Source organism: Leptodactylus fuscus, chromosome 9 (assembly GCF_031893055.1).
Source record: "Leptodactylus fuscus isolate aLepFus1 chromosome 9, aLepFus1.hap2, whole genome shotgun sequence".
Taxonomy (NCBI): Eukaryota; Metazoa; Chordata; class Amphibia; order Anura; family Leptodactylidae; genus Leptodactylus; species Leptodactylus fuscus.
This window is the reverse complement of record NC_134273.1, coordinates 16,400,135-16,413,059: the sequence shown is the minus strand read 5'-3', so window position 1 is coordinate 16,413,059 and position 12,925 is coordinate 16,400,135. Positions and strand designations below refer to the sequence as shown.

At 43.8% G+C, this 12,925-nt stretch overlaps 1 protein-coding gene across 1 annotated transcript; it reads left to right on the top strand.

The window, feature by feature from the left end:
• The first annotated feature begins 4,323 nt into the window (after positions 1-4,323).
• Positions 4,324-12,571, top strand: LOC142218341 (cytochrome P450 4B1-like). The gene is made up of 12 exons (XM_075286995.1): positions 4,324-4,515; positions 5,982-6,126; positions 6,395-6,439; positions 7,036-7,163; positions 7,328-7,452; positions 7,753-7,904; positions 8,254-8,360; positions 8,916-9,106; positions 10,049-10,182; positions 10,468-10,532; positions 12,046-12,128; positions 12,342-12,571. The coding sequence occupies exons 1-12, from the start codon at positions 4,324-4,326 to the stop codon at positions 12,514-12,516; spliced, it is 1,542 nt and encodes a 513-aa protein (XP_075143096.1). The 3' UTR covers positions 12,517-12,571.
• The last annotated feature ends 354 nt before the right edge of the window (positions 12,572-12,925 follow it).

Below are 12,925 nucleotides of genomic sequence, written 5' to 3'. Positions count from 1 at the left end.
AAGGGACCCTGCATTCATAACCCTCCTCTACTTGTCAGATCACTGTCTACAAAGAGCATGTTTAAGGACCCAGAACATCAGTGCGTTACTTAGCTTATAGATTTATAGAGGATATGCCACAAAAAGTATCATTCCTCTATCTGTGACTTGAGATACTTTGTAATACTTGTATACAGTATGAGAAAAATACTTCTTTATAGATTTAGCTTAGGTCTCATGGACACAGTGCAATGTGCAGGCCAAGGCTCCCCTGATGCTCCAATGTTTATGGAGCAGGTTCTCAGCAGACTGTCAGAAACGCCCTCCTGACAATGAAGAGATATTGGTAACGACACCGATATCTTTTCTCCCGGGGCAAATAATGAGAAAGCCGACAGTGCACTGATTTCTAGCGGTGTATCACATCGCATGTGATCGAGGACATGAAAGGTCCTCTTTAGGTGAATGGGAGTAGAGCTCCAGTTCCAGGCGCCACCACTACAGTGTACAGAGCCAAAAATTGTATACAGTGTACAGGAGCGGAAGTTGTATACAGTGTACAGGAGCCGGAAGTTGTATATAGTGTACAGAGCCAAAAATTGTGTACAGTATACAGGAGCCAGAAGTTGTATACAGTGTACAGGAGCTGGAAGTTGTATACAGTGTACAGGAGCCGGAAGTTGTATATAGTGTACAGAGCCAAAAATTGTGTACAGTATACAGGAGCCAGAAGTTGTATACAGTGTACAGGAGCCGGAAGTTGTATACAGTGTACAGGAGCCGGAAGTTGTATACAGTGTACAGAGCCGGAAGTTGTATACAGTGTACAGGAGCCGGAAGTTGTATACAGTGTACAGGAGCCGGAAGTTGTATACAGTGTACAGGAGCCAGAAATTGTATACAGTGTACAGAGCCGGAAGTTGTATATAGTGTATGGGGATGTACACTGTAGCAGTTCACTTGAATAGGAGCAGAGCTGTTTCCAGCTGTATACCTTGTATACAGTTTCTGGCAGCCAAATCAGCTGATCGGGTGTTGGACCCCACTGGTGTGATGCAGATGACCTATCCAGTGCCTAGGTCAATGGTATCCATTACGCTTAGACAACCCCTGTGATAGCAGATGCCATCAATGAAACTGATGTTGATCAAGGAAATTTACGAAAGAATATCAAAATGTAAAAAATTAAATGATTTTAAAACTCTTGTAGCCTGACACATAAGGCGTCCCCGGATTTGGCGTCATACAAATGCTCTGCAGGCCACATACTAGAAGTATACTGTATATAGTATACAGATGATCACATGACCTGAGATCTTACCTTTACCTTGCATCCTATAAAAAGGGCTGATGAAATGGTTGATGTCAGGCTGTAATCCCTGGAACAAGAGATGAATAGTTACAGTAGGTGTGTCTGAGATTACATATCATACAGAGCTCGACCTCTCACCTGCTCGGCATTATACTGATATATGCAATGCTTCCATACGACCTGAAGAGGGGGCTGCACACAGGGCATCCCAGAAATAGCAATGAGCTGAAACACCTTAGCTAGGAAGACTGGTCCAATAGTGTCTGCAGCTACCGGAAATGCTACATGAGATTGATGTCTTATCCTAAGGATGTGTCTAGTTTTCTAGGATATTAGGATCAGTGGGGGTCCGGCACCCAGCACCCCTCGCTAGACATTCAGGTCACCTCTGCAGCCTCATCACAAAAAACCAAACAAGTATAGCACCGTATATTGTATAGTGGCTGTGCTTGGTATTGCAGTTCAGCACCTTGTCAAGGGGGGCGCTGCTGGAGATCCAATAGACAGGCGATCATGTGGTTGAGGTGATTTACCTTTGCCTTCCGTGCCATAGACAAGCCGCTTCCTATAAATAGTATGATGGGAGACAGAGATGTGATAAGTGACCAAACTCCAGAGATATTTCTGCCCTTACTTATTGATTCTGATGTCTTCAGTTTTAGGAGGTTGCGGGTGCCGAGGTCTCATCCTACAGATAATAGCGCTGGTATATGAAGTGATAATGTATCGTCATATAGATGTCATTCTATACCTACAATGTCTGAAACCCAATACCTCCCCCACACATGATTTAATGCCCCCACATAATGCATTTGTCCTATGGCCCTGGGTGTGGCGCCCTAACAGTATCAAAGCATGCTCTGGTGTACCCAAGCTCTAACACAATAAGGGACAAGTACAAGACACCCAAATATGAAGGGGGCCAAGGTCTATACGCTATTGGTTGTTGGAGGGTGCCATAAACTGCATTAGTTATTCCAGATTCTTGGAGTGCCCCCCAAGTATTACCCCTGAACCCCAAAACATAATGGCTAAAGTTATCTCTCCCAATGCTTTCGTTGTCTGCTGTGCTTACCTAGGACAGTACTACGACCTGCTTGCTGGAAATGTGGATCGATAAGTGGCCGCCTGACTAATGTATCGCCTGGAAACACAGGAAATAGATTAGAAACAAGTAACCAAAAGGCAATGAAATAATGGCACTCGGAACGGAAACCCAACGGATCCTATGTTAGAATATGGGATCTTTCAGACTCCATTAGTGTCCATCCTATTGGAGATCCCTCGCGTCCTTCATTGTATATCAGTAAGTTTATTGTGATACAGATACAATATGTTCCAGTGTGACAACCAGTCTGTGAATTTCTATCTAGTCGTCATCCTTATCAATACCGTCACAGAAAGCAGGTCATGGAGGGTTAAGCTCACGAAACAAGACTTTGCATTATTTCCATTATATGGAGGGTTATTAATGTCTTCAAGGAAAGCAGGGACAGGGAAAGCTTCAAGAATAACCGAAATATCAGTCAATGTCTCATTAGCTTACATCATCAGAGAAGCTCCTAGGTAGGTTCCTTCATCTGGATATCTTGGTTCATACTTGATCATCTGGTTGACGGACTCTGGGATGGTCACGACATCTTGTTCAGGATGACAGAGAAGAGACAGCAGGCAGACCGGCCATAGATCCCCCATGGATGACCACCACCCACCACAATGATGACAACCCAGACGTGTGTCTGTCACTCATTTATGTTCATGAGAGAGGGTCTTGCCCTTCATCTTGTTGCTTTATAAGAACAACTCTAAAATGATGTACCCTAACCGCACCCATGTACCAAAATATAGAAGAGTGAAGTCAACAGAGTATTAACCCTATGTATGCCATGTATATTGTAATATCATAAAATTTAACAGATAAAAAAATTGAATAATTTCCGTATGCTAAAAACCAGTCGGCCTATGAGCTGTCCGCGGTGCTGACTAATTTGCTTGAAATGGTGAAAGGTGTCAATGTAACCAAAACCTTTATATTGTATCCCCCCAGGAACTGCATTGGACAGAACTTCGCCATGCGTGAGATGAGAGTGGTCATGGCGCTGATGTTACCGAGGTTTGAGCTGAGTATAGACCTAACAGTCTCCCTCACAATTTGATGACTCGGGTCTATAACCTTATCTTGCACCATAAGGTCTGGTTTGTGGCCGACGCCACCTTCGGCAGTATGTCTTTGGGGAGGGAGACTCCCTCTCCTCCCATATGTCATCTCAATGGCTTTCCCCTTCCCTGACACTTTCTCAGAGTCAATGTGACATCGTTGAGATTGTCGGCAACCCTATATACCCTATATGCATCGTAATATACATTGTAATATACATTGTGCTTTCATATAACATGGGCAATATAATAAAGGAACGCTACCCTGCCACCTTCGGCAGTATGTCTTTGGGGAGGGAGACTCTCTGTCCTCCTATATCTCATCTCAATGGCTTGCCCATCTCTGACACTGTCTCAGAGTCAATGTGACATCATTGAGATTATCCGCAACCCTATACACCCTATATCCATTGTAATATACATTGTGCATTCATATAACATGGGCAATATCATAAGGGAACTAGAAGAACGCTAACCATTTTCTTCAGTTGTCCCCACTTCTCAATGCTCATGGTGATGTCCCTTATCCCAATCTCCCTATATACTCCATTGTGGTGATCCAGGAGAGGAGCCCTGAGATTGCATGTTATATACTTGTTGCTCCTCAGCATTTATACAACATCTTATTTAGTATTGGTCAGTGCAATGGAATTATAGATATGGATTATAACTTCATTGCTTTCTTCCATGACATAATCCATCTTCCTGGTTCACTGATAGCCGGTGTATGTGTGTATACGCCTCTGTGCACACCTTCCTCAGGCTTTCATCTCCTCCTCCACATGTTCATTGCTCTGTCTTTTGCATTTGTCAGGTTGTAGCTCCTCCTGTCATATATAAGGCTCTGCAGTTATAGCAGAGCACTCACTCCAGACATGGCCTCGTCCCTACTGCCCGGACCCTTCCCCCGGAGCCCCTCTGATGTCTTATACTATGGCGCCTGCCTGCTGGCCCTCTACCTGCTCTACAAAGTCTCTGCTCTCTACCTGAGACAGAAAAAGTTGGAGAGAGCATTCAGCGCTTTTCCGGGACCGAAACGCCACTGGTGGTATGGCCATGCCCTTGAGGTAAGTGGCATCGGAATTTTTTGTTACACAATTGGATTTATTACTTACCAACGTTCCGATTGTCTTTGGCCCTTTGGGGCCCAAGTGTCTTGTAGGATAACTTTCTTTGTGCCATTGCCATACCGATTTCATAGCCCTGGATTCATCTACAGCCTGATTTTAACACATCTCTGTGCCACATGACAAATTCAGCTCAACTATACCTATGCTAATAGATCTATAATAATAATCCTATGTGTGCAGAGCAGTGACATATTCGGGATTTTTTGCAAACAAAAAATGTATGCGATTATGTTAGTGGCACGCACCTGGATTTTTGCAAGCCCCAGCCCCAGGTGACTATAACAATTTCAGCCATATTTCTGTTTTTGCAAATTTCTGATAGATTTTGCATTTTAATTCTTAACCATTTTCAATGTCTCTGCTTGTTGTCAGTGAATGAAAACATTCATTGCATACGTTCGGAGATGGAAGGCCGCTTCTATGGTCAACTTTCACATGCGGGGTTTGTTACAGTGTTTCAGGACAGGATTTTAGCTCTGATCGCTACTCCTACTCTCCCTATCAGCCAAGTGTATTGACCATAATCGGACCCAGAGATCCGATTGAAGCTCATGGGCCCCAATACCATATCCATAATGGAGCTCCTACCAACTCCCTCAGGGTCCAGGTCTCGGTAGCAACTGCTTACCATATAGCTACGCCCCTGATCAGACCCTAAAAGGCGGCCATATTAGGGGCATTTACAATGGGTCGAAACAGTCATGTCAGCTGTGTTTACACATGTTGTAGGGCGGTACAATGGGAATTAGGTTAGACGGTGGTGACATGACTCGAGTGTTCATCTTTACCTTCCATACCATACAGTATATCAGACAGAGGATAACAAATTGGAAAGTTTCCAAGCTCGAGAGATATTTATGCCCTTTGTGCCGCTTTTATCTGAGGTTGTGGGTCCAGAGGTCTCATCCTGCAGATAATATAGCTGGTTGGTATATGAACATGTTATTTCCAGGGACAGACAGTATAGGGGCCCCTATGCAAGAACAATATGTGGGCCCCATGCTTTCCAATAACTTGTCCCTTCCTATAACAGTCATTAGCTCAGTATCTTACGCAAGGTTCATACCTGTTTTTGGGTTTCCATTGAGGGCATCAGCTTGGGAACGCCTCGTACGGAAACCTAATCCTCTTAAAAAAGTGGTTACCCATGGAAATCCATCTCTAGTTTCAAGTATAGGGTTTTCTTTACATTTTTAAAGAAGCTTTTGAGGCTTACAGACCATAGGATGGGTCTTCTATTGAAGAACATCAGGAGATACTCGATGATTGCCACAACTATAGACAACTTTCTAAATGTCTCTTTTTTTCCGACCATGATGCTTGTCATTGCCATGTCTAGTCTAGGTGGACCATCTGGTGGGACAAGGAAAGGTTTTAGCTGACATCTTTCTTCTTCTTAACAGTTCAAACAAGATGGGACTGATCTAGACATGGTGAATGGATATGCCAAACAATATGACTGCGCCTTCCCTATGTGGTTTGGAAATTTCTTCGCCTCTCTCACGGTCTATCATCCAGACTATGTGAAAGCCATTCTGTCCCGGCAAGGTCAGGAACAATGCTGGTTATATCGTTGCGTCTATAGTTTATTGGTTTTGGTTTCGTGGATCTTTTTGTTATGTTTTTGAATGATTTATCAAACTTTATATACAGCCGCTCTTGTCTTCGGCTCAAAAAACTGTTAAAAAATCTGCAATTAAAATAATCCGCTTTTCCGAAACATGAGGCCTCGGCCTAACAAATGGAGCTGCATGGAGTTGTATGCCTTGTCATGATTAATGAATATATCCTAAATACACTTATCATTTCTTTATAGATCCCAAGGACAACTTTGCCTATTACTTCATAACCCCATGGATTGGTATGTAACACGGCTTTGTAAGCTGTATCGTATCTAGGCAGAAACGTATATTGGGGACCCAGTGCTATGTATAGTGCTTGTGTCTTCTTATGTTGTAGAGAGGCTCCAGGGCCCCCTGAGGCTCCAGGGCCAAGTAGTAATTGCTGCCTCTGCACCCCCTATAGCCATGCCCCTATATCCATGTGAAAGTGAAAATTAAGTGATGTGAATTGGATACAGCAACCAGAATGTGATGAGCAGGAGGTGGCGGTTTTCTATGGGCGTAGAATTTTGGCTAAATGTATAACCTTTAAAATGCAGAAAATACATATTACTATTTTTGTGTCCTAAAGGTTGAACATTAATGGAACACGATTCATAGGCATCATAGTAAATACATCCAACAGCTATTCTTCCTTACCTCCCCACATACTTGCAGTCAAGGCTACATGCATTCTCTATGGTGGCTTATCTCCATTGAGAACAAGACATTGGCATGCTGAAATTCAACTCGTCCGATCCTTTCTGTGCCCTGATATCTTCTGATTGACCATCTAATATACACAATACATAGCCATCTACCACTTTGACCAGTCTTCTGCCTTCATGTCATCCAGGGAAAGGTTTGCTGGTGTTGTCAGGACAGAAATGGTTCCAACATCGGAAACTGTTGACCCCGGGATTCCATTACGATGTTCTGAAGCCGTATATAGGAATAATGTCCAACTGCGTCAACGTCATGCTGGTAAGGAGAAATTGTGAGGTCCAGAAACCCAAATATCGTTCTAGAGTAAAACACTACATAGAAGACAAGGAGGGTGAGGGATGAGACATAGCCTATGTCTGACTATTATATGACCGCAATGACTTGTACTGTGTATGCTCGGGGTAATGGTATATTGTGTTTAGGACAAATGGGACAGACTGGGTCCACAGAAGAAATCAGTAGAACTTTTCCATTACGTCAGCCTCATGACCCTGGACACCATCATGAAATGTGCCTTCAGTTATGAGAGCAACTGCCAGCTGGACAGGTCGGTTACTGACAATTCATATCAATGCTCGACTAATCTAAGTTCACTTCTGCACCTTGGTCTCCGTCATCTGGGTCCACCAAGGGATCCAAACGACGGAGAGCCGGACCGGTGAAACACTGGTTACTCATGAAGGCTGGTGGACCCCATTGACTATAATGGGGTTCCAGTTGTGCACCATCCATGGAGAATCCGGCGCAGATGTAAACTTAGCCTTAGTGGTGAGAACTACATTGACTTGAAGGACCTAGTAGTCATGTGATCCATAAAACATGGCTGACCACTTTCTTCTTCCTGCAGTGAGAATGAATACATCAAGGCGGTGTACGAGCTCTCCTACCTGGTGGATCACAGATTCCGCTGCTTTCCGTATCACAATGATTTTATTTTCAGCTTGAGCCCACATGGATTCCGCTTCCGGAGAGCATTGAAAACAGCGCACGGACACACAGGTCAGGAAACACCGAGAATTATTCACACTTTAAAGGGGATTCCGAGACTTAAATATCAATGTCCTGCCTTTAGGATATCTGCTCAGTGGGGTCAACACTTGGGACCTGCACAGATCAGCCGCACAAAGCGGCAGTGGTGGTCAAGGGACATCTAGCTCATTTGCAATGTGACCTGTCTATATCCGGGACACAGGGCGATTTGGGACACGGAACCCCCAGTCTATAAGAACCTGTGGGTGGTTTACTGTCCCAAATTGACCTGACATTTAACACACAAATGTAACAATTTTTGTCAAAATCTCCGAAAATATTCTCCGAGAAATAATCTCATTATATTTCTTCCATATAGATAAAGTTATCAAACTGAGGAAAGAATTGCTAAAACAGGAGACGGAGCTGGAGAAGATCAAACAGAGGAGACATTTGGATTTTCTGGATATTCTTTTATGTGCCAAGGTACTGACGTCGCTGTATCCAAAGGAGTAGCTGTAAGGGGGTGCAGGGGTAGACCTTATATTCACAAGGTAGTGACAGCTCTGCTCCATTCAAGGGCAATACCAGACGCAAGCCATGGATAAGAGTGGCGCTGTGTCTTGGGGGGTAAAAAATCGAATCCCTTATTTTAACCCTGGACAACCATTCCAAGTTTTTTTGGGGACTAAAATATTGAACATCAGTACCAATACCAGATCAGTGGGAGTCCAACATCCGGCACCCTCACCGATCAGCTTTTTGAAGACTACTTACCAAGCATAATGCAGTACATTGTACAGCGGCTGTGCTTGGGATTGCAGCTCAGCCCCGTTTTCATGAACGGGACTGAGTTCCAAACATACCATGTGACTGATGAAGGTGAAGTTATATAGAGTGCTACTACCGCTTCAAAACATTGATCTGTCCCGGTCCCCTGCCTATTCCAGAAGGTAGGTCATTGATATTTTAGTCCTGGAAAAACCCTTTAACTATTATCCATCTACTCAAGAAACAGTGATGTGTGTCTGTTTATATCAGGATGAAAACGGTCAGGGATTGTCTGATGAAGATCTACGAGCGGAGGTGGACACCTTCATGTTTGAGGGACACGACACAACGGCCAGCGGTGTCTCCTGGACATTGTACTGTATGGCTAAGTACCCCGAGCACCAGGAGAAATGCCGGGAGGAGATCAGAGAGGTCCTGGGAGATCGGACCACGGTGGAATGGTGAGAAATCTGATATCTTATTGCTTAATCTCAACTGTAGATGTTGTTGTGCCCCTACGTCCGGGTGGGCTGTCTCCTCTAATCTCCTTCCTACAATGGCGCCTGACACTGTTCTGCCTCTCAGTGCCATGATATATGGGATTCCAGAAGATGCATAACATGCAAACAGTAGAATTTTTTTGCAAAAATATTCAAGTCAAATGGAGGAATCTCACCACACCTTACATTTGCATGGACTGTCTATAGGGGCGCCCTTGTCCCTCTAGTATTAGGCTATGTAATACAGTTGTATACATGTTTATAATGTGAGAACCCCACAAACAGCTCATGTCTCAGCTTCCTGAACACCTGTGAATGTGACATGGAGGGAGGTGGAGATCATGTTCAGGTTGTGCATACAAAGAGCATGGGAGAACAAATGCTGACCCCATCTACAACCCGTCCTGCAACATTCTGGGAACTCTAGTATAATGTTTCACCTCAGCTTACAAGCAATTGCTATACCAGGGGTAATCCAACTCATCTTTCTTGTTGACCTATCCCCAGTAATAATAAATCAGGGGCTCCAACACCCAGGACCTCCGCTGATCGGCCTTGGCGCACTCACGAGAAGTTTCTGTTTCATAGTGGCCATACAATGTCATTACAGCCTTGTACCATTCTCTTCTATGGCTGTAATGACATTGTATGGCCACTGTAAAACAGAATGTGTGTGTGCAATGTAAACAGTGAAGAGGTCACGGCACAGGTGGGAATGGTCCCAGGTGTCTGACTCCCCCAAACTCTATATTGAGGATAATAATATGATCACAATCATAGATTATATAAGACCGGCTCAGGTCTGAGCTCACTAAAGTCAGTGAGAAGATCCTCGTGGGTGGGACTGTTTAAAGCTATTGACAGAATAAACATTGTAATATTATTATTATTCTATGTTGCCAGGGATGACCTGAGTAAGCTGCCGTACACCACCATGTGTATAAAGGAGAGCATGCGCCTCTACCCACCTGTACCGGGAGTGGCCCGTCAACTTAAAGAGCCAATCACATTCTTTGATGGGCGGAGTGTCCCTAAAGGTCAATGAAAAATTGAATTTTTTTTTAACCCAATGATTACAATAAAATAAATCATAAAAAAAAAAAGAAATACAAGATACATCAGAATCCAGAATTTTACAGGTTAAAAGTTATCTCGCCACATTTGATATAAGAGCGCCATCATTGGAGATATTAAAATTCTATTTGAAATCTATAAAATTCAATCATTTTCAAGACCAGTAATCTGGGTGTTTGTGAATAAAGGAAGTTTTTAATATATTTTGTACCAAACTATTACAAATTCTTCCTGTGTCTTTTGAACAGATACCGTCACCTTTCTGAGTATATATTGTATAAACCGATGTCCCAGTATGTGGGATAACCCCGAGGTAAGTGCAGTCTATGAGTCAGTACATGGCATAACTAAAGTGAAGCCTAGTCTGATACAGATGTATATACAGTATACTGTGACCCCAGAGTATATAGGTGGAGGTCCAGGGGAGGTGAAGGAAGAAGGGGCAACACGGTGGCTCAGTGGTTAGCCTTGCAGCGCTGGAGTCCTGGGTTCGAATCCCACTAGGAACAACATCTGCAAGAAATTTATATGTTCTCCCCATGTTTGTGTGGATTTCCTCCCATTCTGCAAAGACATACTGATAGGGGAAAAAATGTACATTGTGATCCCTATATGGGGCCACAATCTACAAAAAAAAAGAAGAGGTGAAGGAAGGGGAGTATAATTGTGTTGTTTGTTTGTTTTTTACACCTATCCTGGGCTATTCACCTATTATTAGGGTTGAGCCGATCTTGACTTTTCAGGATCGATTTTGAAATCTGATTTCTGATCATTTTTCATTCGAACCTGATCTCGATCCCAATTCCGATCCCAATGCAAGTCAATGGGATTTTTTAACTAATCGGAGATCGGATTTTAAAAACAATCCTATTCACCATACAGCATGGAATCTAACAATTGAACACTTTAATTGTTAGAATCCACACTGTGTAGTGATTATTTTTAATCCTCTGGCTACTTAGTCCCCCCTGGTGTCCACTTACCTGCAGAGATGGCTGGTCCGGTGCCCGGTGTTCTCGTTCTTCTTCGCCTCACTGCGCCCTGCCTCCCAGGTTAGGAGGGTGTGGGCGGGTACTGGGAGGGGAGACATCGCGTCTCCCCGCCCTGTACCCGCCCACACTCTCCTATGTCACAAGCCCCACCTTCTCTCTAGCTCTTTAACACTAACCTGGGAGGCGGGGGCAGCGAGGTGAAGAAGAACGAGAACACCGGGCACCGGACCAGCCATCTCTGCAGGTAAGCAGCTACTAGAGATTTTAGCTAATCTCCCATTAGAATGAATGGACGCAGTTGGCACGCAGGGGTTTAAGGCTGTGTGCCGGCTGCTTCCATTCATTCCTATGGAACCACAGCGGAGCCTTCACACTGAATATACACTCCGCTCAGAATGAGCGGAGCGTATACTCACTGTGAAGGCTAACATTCTTAGCTTTTCCCACAATGCTTGGCCAGTAGCAAAGCAATGTGGGAAATAATCACCAATCTCGATCCCACCTAAAAAGATTGTGTTCGGAATTCCGATTGCGATCGTGAAATATTCTCGATCCCCGATCGGAATCTGATCTTTTCCAAACACGATCGCTCAACCCTACCTATTATAATCTGGGGTTTGAGGAGACCTCAAGAGTATAAAGATTTCACTTCTGGTTGCGAACCCCGAAAGTTTTGTCTTTGGACAAACACAAAACTTTTGGAATACTTGGGTTGAATCTGGTTCGTTCCCAAACGGTTTGTTCTCTAATTGTGGATTAGCTCAGAATTTTGTATTATGTAGCAATTGGATTTCTTCCTACAACCAGGTTTATGTCTCTATTTATGGGTTTTAGGTTTTTGATCCATTGAGATTTTCCCCGGAGAATTCATCCAAGAGACATTCACATATGTATGTTCCATTCTCAGCTGGAGCGAGGTAAGACAACTTGAAGATCTAGAAATATTACACATAGGTTTATAGAAATATTGAGAAGCTTAGTGGGATACAGACGTAGTAGGTTCAAGTGTAACAACTAGAGATGAGCGAGTAGGTATTCGATTGATTTGATACTGACAGATTTACATTATTGGCATAAAATGGTGACATTTATCAATTAAATTGAAACCTTCTATTTTCTCATCCCCCAAGGAACTGCATTGGACAGAACTTCGCCATGCACGAGATGAGAGTGGCCTTGGCGCTGACGTTACCGAGGTTTGAGCTGAGTATAGACCCCGACAATGAGCCCCTGAAGATCCCTCAGCTGGTCCTACGTTCTGTGAACGGCATTCACTTGTATCTCAAGAAAATAGAAAGATCGTAAATCCTGAAGACTGAGATGTCTGTGATTCTGTTGTGTTTGTGTTGGCAATTTGACAAATGTGTTGTAAAATAAAAATGAATATTTGCTGTTATGCAATCTATATATGACAATGTGTGCTTTGTGACAGTAGCTACATAGTAGCAAGGGAAAGAGTAGTGCTTGCCTATTGGTGTACCAACCCCAGGGAGACTAGTGCAGGGAACGGTGCATCATCCATACAGCAGTGAGGATAGCTCCTGGAATAGCTATGGAGACCGGAGAAGGTGAATCCCTACCTGGGGCACATCTGACTCTGAGACTACAACACCTGGTGGTGAATGTACAATACTGCCGCCCTACTGGTGGACACCACCTACAACAACATGTGACTGGTTAGAGACCAAGCCTTTGCTGCCCGAGTAGATTAAGG